Source organism: Zalophus californianus, chromosome 12, assembly GCF_009762305.2.
Source record: "Zalophus californianus isolate mZalCal1 chromosome 12, mZalCal1.pri.v2, whole genome shotgun sequence".
NCBI classification, from domain to species: Eukaryota; Metazoa; Chordata; class Mammalia; order Carnivora; family Otariidae; genus Zalophus; species Zalophus californianus.
The window spans coordinates 58523626-58546446 of NC_045606.1; the positions used below are offsets into that span (position 1 = coordinate 58523626).

Sequence of the window (22821 nt, forward strand, 5' to 3'; positions counted from 1 at the left end):
CACTCCCAGAGTTTTGAAAGGTGACTCAGAAAACCCCAGATTCACTAACACCTTTTGTTAACATATCCAGGTCTGATCACTAAAATTCCCTAAGCTGACATTCGCTAATGATCATGGAGTAGAAAACTGTCTGCCCCAGGTCACTTTCCCACTGATCTCACCTCATTCCAACTCCTTTGGAACGTACGTTTGCCTTACAGTATCTAAGACATATTTATGGGTGTGAATATACAGCGTGTAACGGTGCTAAAACAGCACAGAGGGAATGACGCCGTCTGTATCGCTCTTGTCTTACTAATCACCCATGCTGATAATTTAGGCCATCTGTGTTTATGTCATGTTCATTACGTGTCTGTCCTACATGTGTATGACTGGCTTCTACTAAAAGACCTAAGTTCTAATCCACAAGAGCTATGCCTTATGCTTTTCTGTACCCACAACACCTGGCACAGCACCTATACCAAAATAGATACTTAGTAAATTGTGTCGAATGAAAAGATGCCCAGTCCTGGTGCTGTGGAAAACAGTGGCTATGCCATTTGGGAACCACTTGAACTTGGGCAAGGTATCATTTAAGTAAGACTCAGTTTCTCCTGTCTTTAAAGTGGGGTTGATAATGGTGAATGCAAATGCTTTTGTGCACTATAAAGGTCTAATCTATTATTATTACAGATCACCATTGATTTGATTGTTTTCTTCCAGTCAAGAAAGAGTTTTGTTTAGGGAGGTTTTTTGTAAATTGTGTAGTTACGGAAAAGTAATTGAAATACTACTTCGTTGTTGCCATCCTTACTCTACCAACACTTTGAGAGGCGAGAGGAGAGGAAAAACAAGTAGCCACATAAGATGGTGGGGAAGGAAGCAGAACTAGCCTCAAGATTGGAGCATGACCCTCAGGAAGCAGGACAGAGGTTTTTACGAGTCAATCAAAAAAGATGAAAGAACAATGATTAGACCAAATTAGAATATAAACAAACGAGCAAAAAAACCATGGGCCAGGAAAGGGTGTGTTAGTGACCTGAACATAATGCAGGCCAGATAATACAGCAACATCTTGTCATTCTCCAGCAACAAGATGACACCTTTATATGAAAAGGGAAATGTAAATCGATGCCGTTTTCTTAATAGGAAGATTTTGGGGAATGTTTCTTCGGCATGGTCTCGATACTCAACTCTTTAGGGCAGAACCTGTGAGAAAGACCAAACCATGGCTTCAGGGATTCATAAGTAGGTCACAAAATTCAGTCACGCTGAAATATTTTGCTTTTCTTTTCTCATTTTCCACCATGAAACAGAACAGGATTTCTCTCTTTGAGGTTTTCCCTTCTCTTTCCTCCCCCTCCGTGGGTGGGTGGGGGGGGTGTCAGTTTAGACCTCACCTCAGTTATCTTTCTCTGAGATTTTCTGCTTCTATTAAGCCTACTTAAGTTTATTTTGTCTTCTAAAAATAAAGGCATGGCAGGGGTGGGGAGAGTCTACCTCAACTCCATTTATTAAATAGTTTCTAAATGTCAAGTAAAATTTTATCAGTTGTAGAAGTCTATATTGCAGTGTAATTTCCATCCTGAGAGAAAAATTAATACTTTTTAAAAAGACCTGCTGTGGATCAGGAACTCCTGGAAATTTTAAAATCTTTTAACCTGAACAGCTTATTGCAAAAGCCATAAAGGAGTGTTAAGGGTCTACTCTAAGGCCAAATAGCAGGAGACACAGAAATACGAAGTGAAGTAACACAACATAAAAACTCAAATTATGCATTAATAGATATTATCTGTGACTTCACACTCATTATAGGGACCCTAAACAAGAAAACAAAACATTGGTTTAATTTCCTTGGGTGCCTTTCTCTGGTTTAATGTTTGAATTCCTACCCCCCCGCCCCTGAGTGGGCCAAAACATATATACAAATATTTTCCAGGAGAGACTATGCAATGCTATTATAACCAGAAATCCAGCCAACTCTTTCCATGGCTTCTCCATTAAGACATAAATGAGCATCCGTTCAGTCCCATTGGACCCACCTCTGAAGTCCTAGCAAGTAGACTACAGTAACCTTTCTCCAGGCAAGGTGGAAATATGTTAACCCAAGCCAGAAAAGACACAGCTCTGACAACTAGACGGATCACGTTTTAAAAGAGCACTTTCCCAACTTGGGCTATAGGTTAGAATGATCTAGTTTGAGAGAGCTTTTAAAAACTCCCAGTACCCAAGCCTGACCCACATAATGAATCAGTTTCAGGGATGGAGCCCAAGCTTAAAAATCCTCCAGGTTTGGGTGGGTGGGGGTGGGGTGCCTGGGTGGTTCTGTCAGTAACACGTGACTCTTGATCTCAGGGTCGTGAGTTTGAGCCCCATGCATGGCATAGAGTTTACGTAAAATTAAAAAAAAAATTACAAAAATCTTCCAGGTGATTTTGATGGAGAGTCACTGTTTTAAGAGATTCATGGCAAATATGGGGGTGGGGGTCAGGGTGGGGGGAGAAATTACTTTCTTAACTAATTTACAGGCACTGATAACCAATACAATCTGCAAAAGCTATATCCTATAGGATGACCTCCTCCCTCCTCCAGAAAAGATAATTAAATTAATTTGAAGAAAATAAATTCATTAAACTCTTTTTTGGAGGGTAGGGAGCCATCAATAATCCTGTTTATATCTTCCCGTTATATGCACTAAACAGTTGTAGTTATAGAAGTAAAACAGACTCATCTTAGTAAATGGGGAAAAAAAGAGAAAGGAGAAAATAACATCCATTTTCCTATCATATTAAGATAACCACAGTTAACTTTTTTAGAGTAAAAAAATAAAATTGGGATCATGCTGCACATGTGGTTTTGTAACCCAATAATGTGAAAACCTTTCCGTGTATAGTCACCTAAACATTGCTGTGAATGACTGCAAAGCAATCCATTGTTTGAAACGGCTGTTATTTATTGGTGACTGAGGTTTGCTTTAGGTTTATTCGCAGACACAATTAGGACCATGATCCCTTGAATAACAAAGTAAGATTAATCTGATAACTACTGAAAGGGTAAACCGTTGGTATAACGGTAGAGAGTGGGGGGGCGGGGTGGGGGTCGGGTGCTGATAGGTAGCAGTTGCCAATTTGATTGGTGTAAATAGTCCCACTATGGCCGATTTAAAGATGATCCTTCTAACAATGGGTTTGCAAACCTGAATATTTAACAACTGGCTCTCTGGAATCAGTTCCAGCTCATCCTTAAAGAAAACCCTGGCTAAACTAAAGTGGTTAGTTCTCTACTATTTGAATGGTAGAATGGGAGTTCTGTGAATGAAAGTGAACCACAGTTCCCGCTATCTTAACATGCTGTTGTATTTTGGGATTGAACTGTCAAACTGGTAACTGGAGCAGCTAGATGGCTAAAGTGTCTAATAAGAGTTTTCTAAAAGGTCTTAGTGTGGAAAGTGCAAGTACACTGGAAAGACCACATTTTTTGAATAGACAGACATGGGGCTTTGTGAAGTTAACCTTATTAAACCCTCTATTTCTTTAATCTGCATATGGGAATCATAATGTCTCAGTCGAGCTGGTGTTGGGATTAAAAACATCATAATCAAATATACAGTAAGCATATAATAAACACTCTACAAATGTTAGCTGTCTTTCCCCCTTAGTAATTATTACTTCTAAGGAGATGGGTATGAATTCTTTTGACACTTTATTTGCAGGGAATTTAATGAAGTTGATCTTTAAATTACATATCTTTATGATTTAAACCAGGGGTTGGCAAACTATGGCCTGTGAGCCAAAACTGGCTTTTTTTTTTTTTTTAAAGATTTTATTTATTTATTTGATATATAGAGAGAAACAGCATGAAAGGTAACACAAGCAGGGGGAGTGGGAGAGGGAGGAGCAGGCTTCCCACTGAGCAGGCCCCTGGATCATGACCTGAGCCGAAGGCAGGCGCTTAACGACTGAGCCACCCAGGCGCCCCCAAACTGGCCTGTTTTTATAAATAAAGTTTTATAAAAACTTCTAGTTTTGAAGGAACACACCATGCCCGTTCATTTATAGAGTTCGACGGCTGCTGTCAAGCTACAAGGCAGGATTGAGTTGCTGGAACGGAGACCACAGGGCCTAGAAAGCACGAAATATTTACTATTTGGTCCTTTACAGAAAAGGTTTGCTAACTCATGATTTAAGCCATTCTAACTTTCCTTAAGTGAATACTTTCTTTTATATTTACATATACCCAGAGATAAATATATATTCAAAAAAACAAAACAACTTAGGATAGAAAATGAAAAAGATGAGGCAAGAAGAGTCTCCGAGGATTTAGAAATTGCAAAATAAATATTAGGTCGAAGAATACCTGAGAAATACTTGAAATTCCAGGATAAAGCTGAGCTCTAATTCAGTCAAGACAGTATATTTTAAAGACTATTTTATAAATGAGATTTTCTACAAGAGGGACTATTACTTCTGGACCTGGAATACACCTTAAATGTGGAACTTGGAAGAGTGAATTTAGGAGGCAGAAACTTGGAATATTATTTATAACTTGGCAATGAAAGTGAACGAAGAAACCATATTAGTCAGGCAAAATAAGCTGATCTAACTACAGGTAAAATAACATTTCAAACACTGAAAAATGTACACAATCAAGACTGTATAGGATAGAGGTTTAAGCAACCATTTCCCCTAATTTTTGATGTTTACATGGAATATTCTTCAAGTAGCAAATAAGTTACCAATGATCTTGACAAGACTGAAATGATACATCTTTACCACAACATAAATTAATTCTCTCAGTGGGAAATTGTTAAAATAGGCAAGGTGTCAGAAAGATTTCTTTATGTCTGAGGGAAAGGAAATGATTCCATTTCTTCCAAACATTCTTACATGAAAAATAATAAACTCTCACTTTTAAACTGTCTATTTTCATGGGGTTCTATGGCACCCATTACTAATTGGGGCAGTCATGGTTATCTGGTGTTGGCCACGAGTCACTCCACATTAAGTCAGGTATAAAACACTCTCTGGTATAAAACTGCCCCCATAATTCATATTATATATGAATAAATATTCATAGAAATACCCAGAAAAGGGGAATCACAGAGTTATACTATGGTCTCATAGCATTCCTTAGATTTACATAGCAAATATTACACAAAGATCCTGGAAAGTATATCTTCACAGAATAAAATATAAGGGAAATATGGTGACCTGTGTAAAGGAATGGACAAATGCCTGACACAAATGAGCCAATTCATCCTCTACAGGAGAATGACGCTGGTTCTGTTCCTGAAGCAACTAGTTGAAAACTCCAGACCACAGAGATGAACATTTATTGAATGCTGGGGGTATACACATGCTCTCACACTTAACTCACACAAGAACCTATATAGTGGGTATTATTAGTGATGTGTAAAGGGAGAAGTACAGATAGGAACTCTAATCCATCTGTCTCGCACGCCTGTCCTATCTTCAAAATGCCTAATTGTGATAAAACACATGGTGTCTTATCAGCCATGAGTCCCCCAAACTGCCCTTAGAAAGGAGGTCCCATAATCAGAGTCAACTAAGTTTGGGAAACTTACTAAATCCTTCCCCTGGAGAATAACAAGGCCTGCATTAAAGCCCTGCATGAAAGAAATCCGTATCTTATTAGGAAATGCCTTTCCCTCCAACTACTATTTTGTGAAGTAAATATTCTGAAACACAATTTGAGAAATACTACTGTAGTCACCTCCCTTGATAGGAGATGGCTGAAAGAGAAAGCTGCAAACTGAGAAAAATCAACTTTTTAGCCACAGTCAAGGGGGTGATGCTACAGAGATGATGGTGTGATTCTAGGTGGCCTCTCTCTGCTCTCAGGATCAACCCACAGTGCCCTGGTCCCTGCCGAATGCCCTGGCCTCGCCTCACATGGGTCAGCTGGCCTCTTTAAGTACCTGGGACCTGCCAGGCTCCTCCTCACAGAGCTTCTGCAAAATGTTCCCTGGTGGGATGTTCCTCCTTTCCCCCTTTACCTACTTGAGTCCTACTTACCTTTCAGGGAAAGCCTTTCCTGAAAGTCTGTTGGGATGCTCTCTTATCACTGAGTTCTATATAGCACTTGTCATGGTTAAGGTTATATTTATTTACTGCCTGTCTAAACTCCGACTGTGGGGCAGGAAATGGAGAGAATGGATGGGAAAAAGAAGAGGAGGGTTCTTTCCAGCCTCCTTTGACTGTCCTTACTCATTCCTGCCCACGGAGGAGCAACAACTTAGTGGCTCTCTGAACTGGGGAGAGGGGTTGTGCGTGCTCCTCTCAGGGTGCAGGGTGCACTCGGGTCTGCTCAGCCTCCATGTAAAAGGGTGGTTTGGGAAATAAATTGAATTCAGGGAAGACATACTAAGAGAAGCCCGAAGGTTATGGATCCAAGTTCCGTTCTGCAGTTTGGCTTTAGTCACTAATGAAGTTGATTTTGATCTTTCCTCTGGCTGCTGTTTAATTTTTCAGTTGCTTCTACATCTGGGAGGGGAAGACAAGTGTGTGCTTGTTGGCCCCCTACAATACCAATGTCTCCCACTAGGTCTAACCTCCTTTGGGATGGGGATGAGGTCTCCTTTGGCTCACTATGGTAGCTCAGTGCCTGCCACACAGGAGGCACTCAGAATTTTTTTTTTAACATTCATTATGGAAAATGTTTAAAATAAGCAAAATAGGGAGAATGGTCTAACGAACCCCCGTGTACTCATCACCCAGCACCAACAATAATCAACACATGGCTATCTTCTTTCATCTACTCTTCCACCTGACTGAAGCAAATCCACTTCAGGCATTACAGATGGCAAAGGCTCAGAAAAATACCTATAAAACCATTATCACGTACAGACTATACACAATAATATTTCTTCAGTGATAGAGGACTAAATCAACAAACTCACAGAGACCAGTAAAGGGTCTGAATCATCGTTGCTCCCCGGCCCCCTTCTGCCCCCACCATATCATACATTGCACTCATGCGCACGCTGTTCCCCAACAACTATCCCCCTACACCCCTGTCCAGATGGTAGGGCTGAGCCACTCACCGGTGGGCGTGCTGCTGCGGAATGAAGAGGAGGGGGTGATGGGTGGGGTCACGGGAGGAGTAAGGCTTCCACTGCTGTGGCGTGGCGGAGTGGACACATTCCCTCGAGACACTGAGCTGGACAAGGTCAGCGAGAGCTTCGGCTGAATCTTCTTCTTTAGGGACTCCTGCTCTCGGCGGGCAGCATCTGTCATGAATCTGAAGCAACAATGGAAGGTGAGTAACCAGGCCCATCTCTGGAGCATGAGGAATGATGACAGCTCCCCCAAGTTTGACAGATGCCCCACCCTGGGAAAAGGGGCTTATTCACAATCTCAAAGACTTACAACAGATTCCCTTTTCCTATGGGATGAAATTATCTTCCAGCTGTCTTCAGGTTCCTCACAGGTAGGCCCCATTTCTCCCTAAGGCAAACCCTCCTCGCGGGAAACTTGTACACACAGACTAGGTCTACACCCGCTGCAGTGCCTGGGGTTAGAAGGCTTCCTCTCTCTCAGAAGGTCCTCTCTTTTCTTTCAACTCAAAGAAAGCCCACCCATTCTCAAAGTTCCCCAGCACTTCCAGGTGGAAAGGGCCTCCTCCATCGGTGGGTGGGCAGGATTTATTGTTCGTACTGCTTCACTGCCACTCGACGTATGTGGCCTCCTGAAAACGGATTCTTTTTTGTCCTACTCCAGATCCTCATGTTGTTATTTGGATTTTTAAAAATTTTCTTGGCAGACTGAAGGTCTTGTCTCCCTAACCGTTAGCTGAAACGAAAGGACACAGTCCCCATAATTGTGGCTAGCACACTGCCAAGTCCATCTCAATAAACATTTATAGAACGAGTAAATCTGCCCAAGCAGATTCAAGAGGAGAGCAGTACGAGGAGGAAGATGACGGCTAAAGATCCATTTATGTTGTGATTTTATTACCCATAAAGGGAAAGGCGACTTTTCCTGATCATTTCACTTTGGAAACTTCAAAGTTATCCCTTCCACACTTCTCTTACGTTAGTAACATTCAAACCGTTCTTTTCTCACTGTATAACATTTCATAAATTCATGTAATACAAGATTCAAAACAATCTACAGCATGATATCTCTCATCTAAAGAACAAACTTTTTTTGGACATATACCATTTTTTTTTTTTTAAAGTAGGCTCCCTGCCCAACATGGGGCTTGAACTCACAACCCTGAGATCAAGAGTTGCATGTTCTACCAACGGAGCCAGCCAGGCGCCAGAAACTTTTTTTTTGTATTATTGGAAGGCAGGCTTTGTCAGCTGCATTTCTGAAAACTGCAGCAGAAAGCCTAGTGAACAGAGTGCATGAAAGCATTTAGGGAATGAAACAGGCACCCATGCTCACTGCCTTGGCTAAGAAAACAGAACTCTGGCCTTGCTCAAGTCCTCCCTGTACCCAACCTCCCATCATTACATTCTATTTTAATACAATTCATCATTAATTAACTCCATTTGACTTAAAGTGGTATTAATGACCCAACACATTTCACATTCTGTCTAAAAAATTTCTTAGTATTTGTCTTCATTATGCTAAGAAGTTTTAGAAGTCAACAGATAGTTCCAATGCCTCATAAAAAACTTAGCCAATCAAATACCCAATGAAACAATATTACAGTATTGTTACAATATCTTAAAATGTCTACTCTTATACTTGGAACATGGATGGCACATTTCTTGAATGGTTTCTGCAATACAATCTAGATATATAATAAACCAGATTTTTATGAAGAACTGAATGATAATAAAGCTACATGCTTTGCCTTGAGCTCTTAGGTTTTGTGCTACAAGATGGCGAAGGTTTATTTATTTTTTATTTTTTTTAAAGATTTTATTTATTCATTTGACAGAGACACAGCGAGAGAGGGAACACAAGCAGGGGGAGAGGGAGAAGCAGGCCTCCTGCCGAGCATGGAACCCTGGGGCTCAATCCCAGGACCCTGGGATCAAGACCCAAGCCGAAGGCAGCCGCTCAACCAACTGAGCCACCCAGGCGCCCCAATGGTGAAGGTTTAAAAATAAAGGAACAACGCCACAAAACAGAACTGTTTGCACCTGGTAGCCAGGTACTCATTTACCTTCAGATGCAAAGTTGGCTCTATTGTTCTTAAAACTGTTTTCCACCCCCCCCCCCCATAAACTTCTACTCAAAATATGGACTCACAGAGAAAAGCAAAGAACTAGTGCTTTCTTCTATTATTCTAAGTAGAATTACTAACTAGCACAGTGCCAAACTTCTCCAATTGGGGTACATGGTAGGTGGGGAGTGGGCAAAACCATAGGATAGACATAGTGCTTCTTCCAAAAAGACCAATGGTTCTCAATGTAGGTAATTCAAGTCAGTTTTTTGTTTTGTTTTGTTTTTAAAGTAAGCTCTATGCCCAACGTGGGGTTTGACTCACAACCCTGAGATCAGGAGTTGCATGCTCTATTGATTAAGCCAGCCAGGCGTCCCTCAAGTCAGTTTTTTTAAAATGGTAAAAGAAAGCAGATACTCTATGGAGTAGAACATAAAATGTGCATCTTGCACCTTAGTGAAGAGTATGGGACTTGGAGCCAGGCAGACCAGGACTGCAGCCCTGCTTGTGTTACTATGTGACCTGAGGCAAGTTTGATAAACCTCTCTAAACCTCACCTTTGCTCCCCGTAAAATGGGACTAATGACTGTAGGCAAAGGGTCAACATACTTCTTTTACCCCTTGTGCTGGAGAATTTGATCTTTGGTTAAGCTCAGGTAATCTGCTAAGATGGTATGTCAGCTATGCTAACAGTCAACACTCCTTAAGATCACACTGACCCCTGACTGGTAAATCGCTTCTGGACTGGGAAGAGTAAGAAACCATTTATACAAACTGGATAGGAAGTCAGAGCCTGGGCTTCCTGAGTGGTGATCTTGTACCTACGTACGTCCAAGCGGGGAACCGAGGGGTATGCCCGTGGAGTGTTACAGGACCTCTGACCCCTCGTCTACCAAGGCAGCTCTCACATTTGCCGGCGGGGCATCTTGTCTACCTTGCACCAGTGAGGACTTGGCAGAAGGCATGATGCTACCCTGCTGGCAAGCTGTGGCTCTGCCCACTATTCCTCTGACGAGACCCAGTGCCCACCGTGGCTTCTGGTCATCTTGTGAGCCTGAATGTTCGTGATCAAAGAAAATCACCCATTGATGAACAGGATAGTGCTGACTTCAGAGGATGGCTCTAAGGATTAAATGAGGTAGTAGTGCTTGGGTGGCTCAGTTGGTTAAGCGTCTGCCTTTGGCTCGGGTCACGATCCCAGGGTCCTGGAATCCAGCCCCACATCGGGCTCCTTGCTCAGTGGGGAACCTGCTTTTCCCTCCGCCTGCCCCTCCGCCTACCGCTCCCCCTGCTTGTGCTCTCTGTCAAATAAATAAAATCTTAAAAAAAAATGAGATAGTAGTACCTGTCATACAGGAAGTGGCTCAGAACATGGAAGTTGTTATTATATAAAACTTTATAACACAGTTTTATCTATATATCCTGTCTACCTTACCTAACTCTTAAGTTTCTTGGGGAGGCACTGCATGTTCATAGCTCTGAAAGCTGCTGGGTCGTGCCTCATCTATAGAATGGATCGTGGCTTGGCTGACTGGGAATCAGCCTAGAGGGTGCACATATGGTGTCAGGTGGAAACTCTTGTCAAAAGAGGGAGGCAGGAGGGACGCCTGGGTGGCTCAGTTGTTGGGAGTCTGCCTTCGGCTTGGGTCATGATCCCGGGGTCCTGGGATCAAGACCCGCATTGGGCTCCCTGCTTGGCAGAAGCCTGCTTCTCCCTCCCTCACTCCCTCTGCTTGCGTTCCCTCTCTCGCTGTGTCTTTCTCTGTCAAATAAATAAAATCTTAAAAAAAAAAAAAGAGGGAGTTAGGAGAGGAGGGAGACAGGCGTGGGGTGGGGGTGGGGGGCAGGCTTCTCTGTGTCTTCTCACCCCAGTGAAACAGTATCAATAGCTCATGCCTTTTGGGGCACCTGGGTGGCTCAGTCGTTAAGCATCTGCCTTTGGCTCAGGTCATGATCCCAGGGTCCTGGGATTGAGCCCCGCATCGGGCTCCCTGCTCCATGTGAAGCCTGCTTCTCCCTCTCCCACTCCCCCTGCTTGTGTTCCCTCTCTCACTGTGTCTCTGTCAAATAAATAAAATCTTAAAAAAAAAAAGAATAGCTCATGCCTTTTATTGTAAAATACTCTCCTACAGCTCAGATATAAAACAACCATAAGAAACCACAAAAATGTGCCCACACATCCCCTACCTTCACCCTGACAGGAGTTTGGTCAGCTATGGACAACAATCTATTTTAGGCTTATATCTGCTAAGTGCTTTCTAGAAGTGAGAACGAGACAGCATGTTAAAAGCATTAAACATGAAACTCATAAAGCACTTCTGCCAACCTTCCTCTCCCTCTACCCACCCTCCTCCTCTCTTGGATTGCTGGTTGTGAACTTGCTCGCAGCTCAACTTGTAAATCAGGGCAACCCTGCCATACCAACATACACAGCTGCACGATTTATTCCCAGGGACCACACACACACACACACACACACACACACACACACACACGTACACACCTCGGGAACAGTGGTTACAATTCACCAGCTTCTCACTGGCAATACTGCCTGGCTCTTCCTCCTTCACTTATCAACCATGACTTGACCTATTTTTTGAGACCTACTAAACCCCAAAGTTTTAAAGCAATGTTCCACCAATACAGCTCTTTGTCAAAAGATGGGCAGATTCCCAATGGCAAGGCATCCCTTGGGGAGCCAAGTTTATAAAGAACCTGATGTGGCAGAGGAAGACCTGAGTATAGCCAAGAGTGGGAGACTTGAGTGGTTTGGCTTTGACCAGAAAGGCAGGTAAATCTACTTCCCATCTTGAAGGCAGCTGCACTGTGACACATCCTTGAAGGACCACAGCCCCCATCTTTCCATCGTCCCTATTGGAAATGTCCCCCGTATTCCCACGGCTGAGAGGGAAGTCAGGCTTGGGAAGCCACATCACCCTGTGGTCTGCATTTTTCTTGATGCATTTTGACATGATGGGTCATCTTTTCTGAAGCCCTCAGTAATAGCAGCCAACACGGGGGCACTTCAGAGCTGGAAGAAATCCAGGTAAGCGCACCTAGTCTAAACCCCTCATTTCTCACATTAACTGGGAAATGAAGCGGAGCGGCCTGTGCAAGGTCACTTTGCTGGCGAGGGGGCAGAACTGGCATGAGCGAACCTCAGCCTCAGGGCTGCACCCAAAGCTCCCAGCTCTGCCGCGCTGCCGTGGGCATGTCAAAGACCTCGGAGCTTTCTTGCTTTTGCCTCAGAGTCCTGGTCTTCAAGGTTGAAAAGGCTCAAGGATCCAGAGCTCAGGGCGTGGGGAAATGTAGAGGGAACCCCTCTGGGGGTTTATATGTTGGAAGTGGGGTGGGTTGGGAGACAGGAGGCCTCATTCTCTCCACGTCGGCCAAGCTCTGCTGGGTGGGGCTGCCTGACTCCTGGGGGGACCCTGGCTTTGTAGCCTCACGGGGCTGTGACGTGAGGAAGCCTGGCTGTGCCCACCTCCCCGAATTCTTTCTGCTTTGCAATGGGATCTGTTGTAATCTTGTAGTAGAAGCGTGCTATTGTGGGTTTGTACTGGCTTGTGAGAGCTGGTCATTAAATTTTCAGGGATTCTTATGAGCCAGTTGTTAAACACCCATTATTAAAAATTAAATTATGTGAATTTATAATTAAGTATATTTTTAAATATCCTATCTCTTTGCTGTAATTATCATATAATGGTATGCTACTATACACCTTTTCCCAACTCTGTTCAATGACACCACATTGGTAGACTGAAGTTGTTCCACAGTGGGAGTATTTACACCATGGATCCGGGCTTTTTTTCTCTCCAAAAGTCAGTTATTCAACATTTATCAGAACACCGTGTAGTTATTATTATTGTTTTTTTTTTAACGTAGAAAAGAGCACTTGAACCAGACTCCCTGCCTACTCCCTAACAGAGCCAAGCAGGGAAGGGATAAAGAATATATAATAAAGCCTTCCTTTCCTTTTAAAAATTATTAAAATACATCTCATTGAAATACACTTATGTAAACGTTTTTATGGGTTTGTGGCTTGCGTTTAAAAACGTTTTTTCAAATTGTGGAATATACGTGTACGCACACCCACACAAATGAGTGTATGTATTGACATGAGCCGCTTAAAGAATAAAATGACAGTCTATAAACTCACCAGTTTAAGAAAAAAAAATATTACCATAAGTTCTGAAGTTGCCAGATACAAGTATGGTTGATTTTTCAGGGTATTTTCCTTCGAGTATTGCCTTTCTACACAGAGTGAAAACTGGGTATTTCTTAAGGAAAAAAAAAGTCACCTGAGAGTTCATTCATTGTTGACTAACAGCCTGGAAATCTGTGGCCAAGCAGAGCCATGTTTTCATTTTGAAACTGAAACTGCCATAGGATTAACTAACTTTCCTACAAATCAGAAATGCCCACGTTACTTTAATTTAATATGGTCATTTGTAGTAATATTTGTTATTGCTAGGGGAAGTACATATTCCTTAAGTAAATTTTCAAGACTCCATTATAAATCTTTTAAATCGTTAGACCACAATGTTCATTCAGTCTGACATGGTGAATGTGGAAACATGAATATAACACCACAGGGGGAAAATGTCAAACTGCTGGTCCAGGGAGACCAGTTTCAACCACAAACTCAGGAAATTTACAGATTTCACTGGAACCTGGGCAGAAACCCCACTGCCACCTACTCTATGGCCAAACACCTGGGCCTAAGTGTCCTGCTGGGGAGAAAACCACATGGCTTTCCCTGGCTCTGGAGAACCCAGGCATGGAAGTGACCACTTGAAACTTGGGTCTCTCTTGGAGAAACTTGAAAAGAATCTATACTACGAGATGCATGGTGTGGTTTTGTTATTATAAGACTCTGGAGAGGGCGTGTGGTCCAGAGGCCTGAGCTGTGCATCAGGAGGCTTGTTCTGGGGCAAAGAAGCCAGTGGCCTCCAGAAGTCCCAATGCTCTCTGTTCTGGCCTTGGTTTGTCTACTTGTTAAAATGGAAGCGTTCTGTACTATGATGAGCACTGTGAATTGTCTAAGACTGATGAATCATAGGCCTGTACCCCTGAAACAAATAATACATTATACGTTAAAAAAAATTAAAAATAAAATGGAAGCATTCTGGCTTTATGGATATATGTAATATATCACCCCTAAGTTCCTTCCCAGCTCCAACAGTCACTGATTTCAGCAACAGCATCGTGCAGTGAACTTTTATTTTTAACCTCAACCCGTTCTAAGAAGCAAATGTCATATTGGGAGCCTGTACACATATGTATAATTAGGTCTGCAATCTGCAATTTTGAAATTTCCAAAGCTCCGAAAACTGGAAACTTTATAACTTTGGCAGCAGAATTCATTGGGAGACAAACCCTGAATTGAACTGCTTAAAGGCTATTTACACTATTTATTGTATTTAGTGTAAATATTCACATGCCTCACTGCACAAATATTAATGTGGTTGATTCCAAGGGCTGCCCCAGACCCTGCAAGGAGCGTTATGTAATATGTGGCATTTGCACCATATTACCTTTCTGAAATCAGAAAAAGTATGAAAAATTTCTGAAGTCAGAAAAATTATAAAACATATCTGGATGCGAAGAATTTTTATGTAATTTGTCTGAAACAAAAATTTCATGAAACAATCCTTCCTACATGTGATATACTCTGATATCTTTCTATTCTATTTCATTTTAACAAAATATCCTGGCCACTGATTTCTTGACCTCCTAACGGGTCAGAGCCTGAGTTTGAAAATATTACTGTAGCAGTTAAGAGGGTGGTGGGCTTTGGAGGTAGACCACTTAGATTGTAATCTCTGCCCTATGCTCTCCAGCTGTGTGACCCTGGGCCAGTTACCTCTCTGTGCCTTAAGTTCTCTCTCAGTAAAGAGTGACATGTTAGTAAAGGTCTTGTCCTACAGAGTCGTGAGGATTAAGTGAGTTAATACATGTAAAGCACCTGGAACAGGGCCTGGCAATTTGACCTTGATAAATGTTAGGTTCCTGGTACATAATGGATACGAATGAGATTTGTTCTGGAAATCCTAATTCACAAATCTTTCATCTCTGACATTACATCAGCAATTGGTTATTTCTGAGCTGAATTACTGAATAAGAGGATAAGCACTTGCCATCATTAATTCTGCTGATTCTGAAAGCAAAAAGGCACCCTTACTGATTCTGAGCATATTTATTACCCTAGTGCTGCAATCACAGAACATTTGAGAAGGTACTTTTAGTAGCTAGAATACAAACAGAAGGCCCCTCTCCTGAGGGACAACATGCTTGGGGAAAAGGGTGCGATCTATAAATCCCCACATTTCCTCTTTACTTCTCTGAAAAGAACCAAACTGTAGAAGGTCTCTAACAGGGCAAATGACAGGAGACCATCCACACAGCTAGCTGACAAAAAGACATCTTTCGATGAAGTTTAAGCCTGCCCTCGCCTTGGGAGATTCCTAAAGTTGCACAGGGCCCTGTCTGGTCCACAACCAGACCCTCTGTACAAAGCGGCGCATCCAGCTACTTCATTGGAAGTCCAAAGCTCTGTTCCGCTTTTCCAATGGCCCTTTGGGCACTGCCATTTCTCAGTGAAAACAAATTTGTGAAACCCAGAAAGCCTTTGAGGAAAGCTGCAGGGGGCTGGCAGGTAGACCATGAGGTTCCAAGCACTCCCAAAACTGGTAACTCACGGCTCCAGACAACTGGGATTTCTGACCTGACAAGGACACAATCGATCTTTCCAGTGCAGAGTCCAAACTGTCCATTACTGATTTTTGTTTTGTCTGACTACTACTACATGCAATCCAGGACAAAGATGGACAGAAAGCCAGTGAGGAAGTAAAACCACCCACAGGACATTCGAATATAGACAGTGGGATGTGACCATGGGAATAATGGGTACATTTCAGCATGCGATCACGTGTGGCCCGCATGTCAGAAGATCTGCTTCTCTTGGTTGCCTTGTAATGATGGTTTTCAGAACACACATCTGCTAATCAATTAATCAGGCAAACCTTCACATTTTAGCAGCAACTTAAAGCCGCAGTGCAGTTGAAGGAGTATTTCGTTAAAACAGCTGGTCAGTGAAACATAACCTGTAAGCAACAAATGGAGTAATTGCTTGTCCACGCCCTTTTATTAACAGAGGGGGCTTTTCTGGTGATCACTGGGAACTTAATAAATGTTCTTCTCAGTAGACAAAAGTAGACAAAATTTAGACTCCCGAGTAATGCTAATTTCAGAAGGTTTCTAATCATGTTTCCAATAAGCATACATTTCATTTCTCATCCCAGAGCTATTTTTGACTTCACAATCTGAGGTCAATGGGGTAGATTTTGAAGCTTCATAAAAATTTTTGCAATATCACCAAAACTGAGCGTCTTTTAACATGCTATTAAAAATTTAATGCTAAATAATAAAACTAAAAGCAGCACCAGGCAAAAACCCACACCATCTGATTAGATCAGTGTGGCATTTAACTTGTGAGTGAGGGTTTTCTTGCGTGTGATTTTCATCTGATACTCACATGGGTTGTGGGCATAATTTGTGAAGTACACAGCCAATGAATCAGATTTTGTTCTCGGGTACCAAACCAAGTTGACAGATTTATTGCATTAAGTAAGACTTTTCTCTCTCTTTTCCCCTTTTCTTTATCTGACACATACAGAATATTGTTCCTGGACTCTGAGGTGTTCTGGTCTAATCTGCACAAAATAAATTAACACTGAGAGCAAGCCGATTTCCTATCAGATTTTGTAGCTCATTTTTCTTATACATTTTCACCTTATTTTTGGGGACAGCAAGAAGGAAAAAGGAGGGTAAGAGGAAAAAAACCAAAAAGCCAAGAGGTGATTTTTAAAAATATCTACTCTCGGGGTACCTGCTGGCTCAGTTGGAAAAGCAGGAGACTCTTGATCTCAGGGTCGTGAGTTTGAGCCCCAACTGGGTGTAGAGATTGCTTTACTTATAAATAAAAAAACAAATCTTAACAATCCTATTTCCTTTTTTTTTTTTTTCCTTAAGGCAGCTACAGTTAACTTATATTTTCCATGGCATCTAGCCTGGATATTCTAAGCCTTTAGAAAATATTTGTTTAATAACTAACATCGGTTTGCCAACTTTTATATTACTAAGTGCCAATTTTTATATTGCTTTATCTACCTACCATCTAGCATCACCATACTCTCGTTGAAAAGAAAAAGCTATTTTAACATAAAATAGGAGGACATAATCTTAAATAAAATCCTTTCTTGAGAAAGATTGCTCTTTATTCTGCGATTGTGTTAAAAATAAACACAGGAAAAAATTTACTTAAAAATTTTTGAGATGCAGGGATGCCTGAGTGGCTCAGTCGGTTAAGCATCTGCCTTCAGCTCAGGTCATGATCCCAGGGTCCTGGGATAGAGTCCCGCATTGAGTCCCACAACGGGCTCCTTGCTCAGTGGGGAGCCTGCTTCTCCCTCTCCCTCTGCCTACCACTCCCCCTGCTTGTGCTCTGACAAATAAATAAAATCTTACAAAAAATTTTTTTGAGATGCCGAGAAGCTACAATATTAAATGTAATTTTATCATTATTTTATAATTACATCATCTGTACACTGTATTGTTTATAGTATATTGTTTATAATTATTCTCTAGATACAAGCTATTAATAATATCTACCTTTATTGTCTATCACTGCCATTGCTAAAAATTCTGTTTCAAGGAATGCTGACCAAATGGAACTCCTACATGTGGGAGGAATCATTTGCAATATGCTGAATGAAATGAAAGAAGCCAAATATGAGTACCCAAACCCAGAGCTGGGAGCAAGGTGGAAAGAGCTGAGTGTCCTCCTGCGGCAGGGCACACAGGGGGGCCATGGGATGCTGGAGGCCCCCTGCTCCCTGGCCCTGCACATCCTTGGCAGCTTGGACTGTACACCAGTGAAAACATCCTGATGAACAGCATCATTCAAAGACTAGCAGCTGTTCTGTGATTAGTACTTAGAAATGACTTTTTTTTTTTTTAAGCCAATAATCTCTTCTGGAATTTTAGCACTCAAATGAAATTCATGTACGAAAGCCGAATAACTGCAATAATGCACAAAATCCCATTCCTGCATACCATTACCCCGTATATTCCCAATAAATATTGGGTATTTTCTAACAACTAAGGAGTAATAAAGTCAATCTATCTTAATGAGAACTCTAGCTCTGGTTCCAGCAACCACTATTTTAAGCCACAGGTCAGCATAAATTATCAGTGAAGCAATTAATTTTGATTTACTTTAGTCTGAATAGAGTAAACCATGGTCGTTTTCATAATCAATGCCAAGAATAAAAACCACTTCTGAAAACTACATGCACAAATCTTTGGTTTGGAGGCCAACTGGAACGTCCCTCTCTTGGCAGCATCTCTCCATCACCCTTTCCGTTCCTTTTCCACTTTCATCGAATTGAGAATAACTGTGGCTGTTTCTTACACATGGTTTTCATTGCTAATTTGACATCTGTGTCAAAACCAATGAACAAAACAAAGGAGCTGCATTTTATGAGGTTTTGTGTCACAAAACTACAAATAGTTTGAGTTTTTTTGTTTTGCGTCCTCTGGTAGTGAATTAAATGAGTTATCTGAGGTTTCCATGTAAAGTGCTAATGAGATGATACGTAACTCTCCCCATAAGCAGGGAGAGGTTTAAAGACTAAAGAAAAAAACTGGATATAGGGTCTCTGGAGTTTTAGTTCCAGTATCGCTAACGGCTGTTCACACAGCCTAGCAGTTGAAAGTCTAGGCTCTGGAGGCAAACTCCTAATCTGGTTTGCTAGGAATTCAAACTTGAGCAAAGTACTTATCCTCTCTAGCCATGGGATCCTAATTCATAAAACAGAGGTAACTTTAAAACACCTACCTCATCTGGGTTACTGTCAAGATCTCATTAGATAAACAGATGGAAAGGAGTTGGCCCAACATAGTACTTGACACGTATCAGGAGGCCACTGAGTCTTGGTATTTCCATGGATGTAAGCCCTATGCACCTGACTCTCACCCAGGAACTATGAGAAACTGTTCCTGAATCTAACACTCATTTGACTGGATAATCCCTACATAAGAGAACATCTTGCAGGGGGTGGGAGTGGGGGGATGCAGTCCATAGATGGTCTTAGATAGATATATTAAGTCTAGGATCAAAAGTCTCCATTTCTAAGGAGAAGTCCTTCTCTGATGCTGCCACAATCTTCTACTTAGGTGAGCTCTTCTACCAGGTGAGGGCTGACATTTAGCTGAGAACAAGTGACTCCAAATGAATCCAGCACCAGGGGATGGGGTGCACTAGAGAGCTCAGGTTAATGAAATGCTGGGTTGAGAAAGGGGAGGAGACGTCAGGGAGATGGTAGAGGATTCTCAATGTCAGAGGAGATCTCAAATAGGCAGGATTTGTTTATGCCAGGGGTAGCATGTACCATTCCTCTGGGGCCATTTACAACCCACTCTGCCCATGAGAGGCATCACTAATTGATCAGAGCACTCTTGTTTGTGCTGCTTTTGCATTCCACTTTAGCTTCTTCATCACTAGGCCTGACATGGCCACTAGCCACTGATTAAGGTTAATGCATAAAATGAAGGTGTATGCCATCTCTGATTTACACATATTCCCCTAAAACACTGGTATTTCTACTAATATCCCAGTGTAGGCATATCCTAATTCATTTGGACTATACTGTATCCATTCTCAGAGAATCAGGGAGCAAAGACGGCAGACAATAAACATATCTGAGAGAGGGGTGCCTGGCTCGCTCAGTTGGAAGAGCATGTGACTCTTGATCTCAGGGTGGTAAGTCTGAGCCCATGCCGGGTGTAGAAATTACTTCATTAAAACTTAAAATATATTTGAGAGAGAAAGCTCTGTCCAAGACAAGAGCTGTCTCCAAAGTTAGGCAAGCATGTTAAGCACACATGCAGATAACTGCATGTATTCATGAATGCAGTTATAAGGCCAACTGCTCACTGAAATTTATTTTTGTACATATGTGACTCACTTATATACAGAGCAGCAGTCAGTGGATTAGCATTGTTTGGGGACAGAGTGGAGTCAACAGAAATTTTTCTTAAAAGGATTAATCCGTTTAGGCAGTGAAATAATTTGGGGGGCAAAGTCAGTTCTATACGTGGGCTGTCCTTCACAATGTATACATCTGTGGGCATTATATGCTTATAGACCTCAAGTTTTGTGGGCCTTGGGAGCTGATTTTTTTCAAAGTGATTTGTTTTCCTTTTGTTGCAAGAGCTCAGTTAAGCTCCTTCTGGACTAGAGTTTGATTTTCCCTGTTTTTCAGGAGGCGGCACTCGATAAACGTGTTTAGGTATTTGGTTCTTCAAATTAGCACACACATCAGAGGGCTGAATTATTTTTTTAAAAAAAATCAAAGATATGAACTTCCATGTCTTCCTGCTTGAGCAAACTCAATGAGTTTGTGAATGTGCAAGATACTAGGTAAACCATAAGCTGTATGTAAACATTGCAGCTGGAGAAGATGGGGGGTTGATGATGGTGATAATTTATACTTTTTATTAGAGATCATTTCAAAAGCATGCAAAACTAGAAATTAGTATGATGAATTGTCTTGTTATTAATATTTTGCCATCTTGTTTAAGCTTTCTCCCTGTTTTCAGGCCATGATTATTGATCATTCATGTATAACCCTTCCTGTGTTCACATAATCACTTGAAAAATATATAGGGATTAAAAAAAATGGAAGAAAACAGAAGGAAAAAAAAAGGAGAAAAAAGAAAATTTTCAACATAGTTCCTGGGAAATACCTAATGAAAATTCAAAATCGAATAAGATGGTTAGCAGCATAACTGCAGGGTGGGTCTCTCTCTCTCTCTCTCTGTCACTCACCCACCCCTAAACTATTTTGCTTGCAAAGTTTGAGCACTATTATACAGAGCACATGTTATTGAATGACATAAGGAAGGTTTGTTAATTTGGAAGGTCTGAGCCAATGGTTCCTAACTCCTTCAGCCATGGGGACCCCTATCATATAGTGTCAGATGGTGTGCTTTGACTATTATAAGGGCATTTCTAGGGTCCCTTAGATTGTGTGTAGGGGGAAGAATAACACAAAACTACTATTCAGGACTGCTTTGAAATGAATTTGTATTTTACAAGATCCCCTAGGCACCTTTCCTTCACAAGTCCCACCCCAAACGGGGAATTTACAGGTTATTTGGGGGAAAAAAATTCAGGTGTATTTGTTGTTTAAAATTTTCAAGAATGTCACTGTTTTTACCGGCTAATGAAGTGTTTCTTGGAGGGGGGCCTCCAGCCCTTCTGCTGACTTTCATTGAACAGCCTTCATTTGCATGCCAAAAGCAGGCATTAGTCCTTAGCATCAGCTGGTTCCCAGAAATACGTGTGCCCCCACAATCCTGTCTATCCTGCTGGTTTATTTCACAAACCTTTTCTTCACAAAGAGTACAGGCCCCCATTTCAAGCAGGCCAACCTGATTATCCCAAATCCCTAATTAGTGTAATTAAAGCTTTAATGGATTGCAGCCAAGATATAAACCATGCAAACCCCTTTTTTAAACTTGTTGATTGTGCAGGTCTGGTCCACACCAGAGGGCTTCCTGTTGAGGTGCTGAGGGCCCTGCTCTCCCAGAAGGCCCTGGACATCCCTGCACCCAACACCCAGGCCATTTCTGATGCTCAGGGAGCCTCTTGGTCAGGTTCACACACGCCAACCAAGCTGCCCCCCCCATACAGTGTGTACTGAAGCAATGGGCATTTTCATTAAGGAGACACCTCTTAGCCCTCCTACAGATACTAGTCTCATGGGGATTTTTCTCCTGTCATTACACCCTGGAAAACAAAGCCAATGCCCTAAAATATTCCAAGCAACCTAGGAGAATCTCGTTAGGTTCTGCAGAGCACTCATAATAACTCTACTGCACAGAATCGCTCAGAACTTTTCCAGTAACCAAGGCCTTCATCTTAAACCCATGGTGTTTGCTTTTTTGTTTTTTTAAGGTGTTTCCTGCAGTATGTAAACTGACCCACTCTTAAAATGGCCCTAGAGAGTGTTCACATTATCTAAGCTCTAGATGGATATATGGAAATTCATATCAGAGAAGGAGGTAAGGAGAAAAGGATCTACAATTCACAAAAAGCCTTTATAGTGTGTACTATGCTAGATGCCCTGTAACTATTACCTTCTTGAATCCTCATTACAAACTTGTTAGGGGTTATTATTAGTACCCTCTTCTCTTCTCTTCCTCTCTCCTCCTTCCCTTCCTTCCTTTCCTAAGCAATCTCTACACCCAACGTGGGGCTTGAACTCACGATACCAAGATCAAGAGTCACATGCTCTATGGACTGAATCATCCAGACACGCCATCAGTTCCATTTTACAGATGACAAAGTTGAGCCTCTGAGACATTAGGTAGTTTGCCCAAGGACCCACAGCTAACATAGGAAAGATACAAACAAAAAAATTAAAGATATGATGTCCAGTCCAACAGCCATCAGCCAAGTGGGGCTACTGAACATTTGAAATGTGGCTAGTGGAGTAGAGCAACTGTATTTCTAATTTAACTTAATTTTTAAAATTATTTATTTGAAGGAGAGCACAAGCAGTAGAGGAGACAGAAGGGTAGGGAGGGGAAGAGGGGCAGGCAGACTCCAGAGCAGGATCCTAAGATCATGAC

General features: G+C 41.8%; 1 protein-coding gene across 3 annotated transcripts in view; it reads right to left on the minus strand.

Annotated features, from left to right (window-relative positions):
• JAZF1 (JAZF zinc finger 1) overlaps nucleotides 1–22821 on the minus strand; it is a 325971-nt gene that overhangs the window by 41549 nt on the left and 261601 nt on the right. For all 3 annotated transcript variants that reach the window (XM_027573405.1, XM_027573406.2, XM_027573407.1), the window contains exon 3: nucleotides 7043–7239. In XM_027573405.1, coding sequence (XP_027429206.1) covers nucleotides 7043–7239 — 197 coding nt within the window. The remainder of the gene's footprint in view (nucleotides 1–7042; nucleotides 7240–22821) is intronic.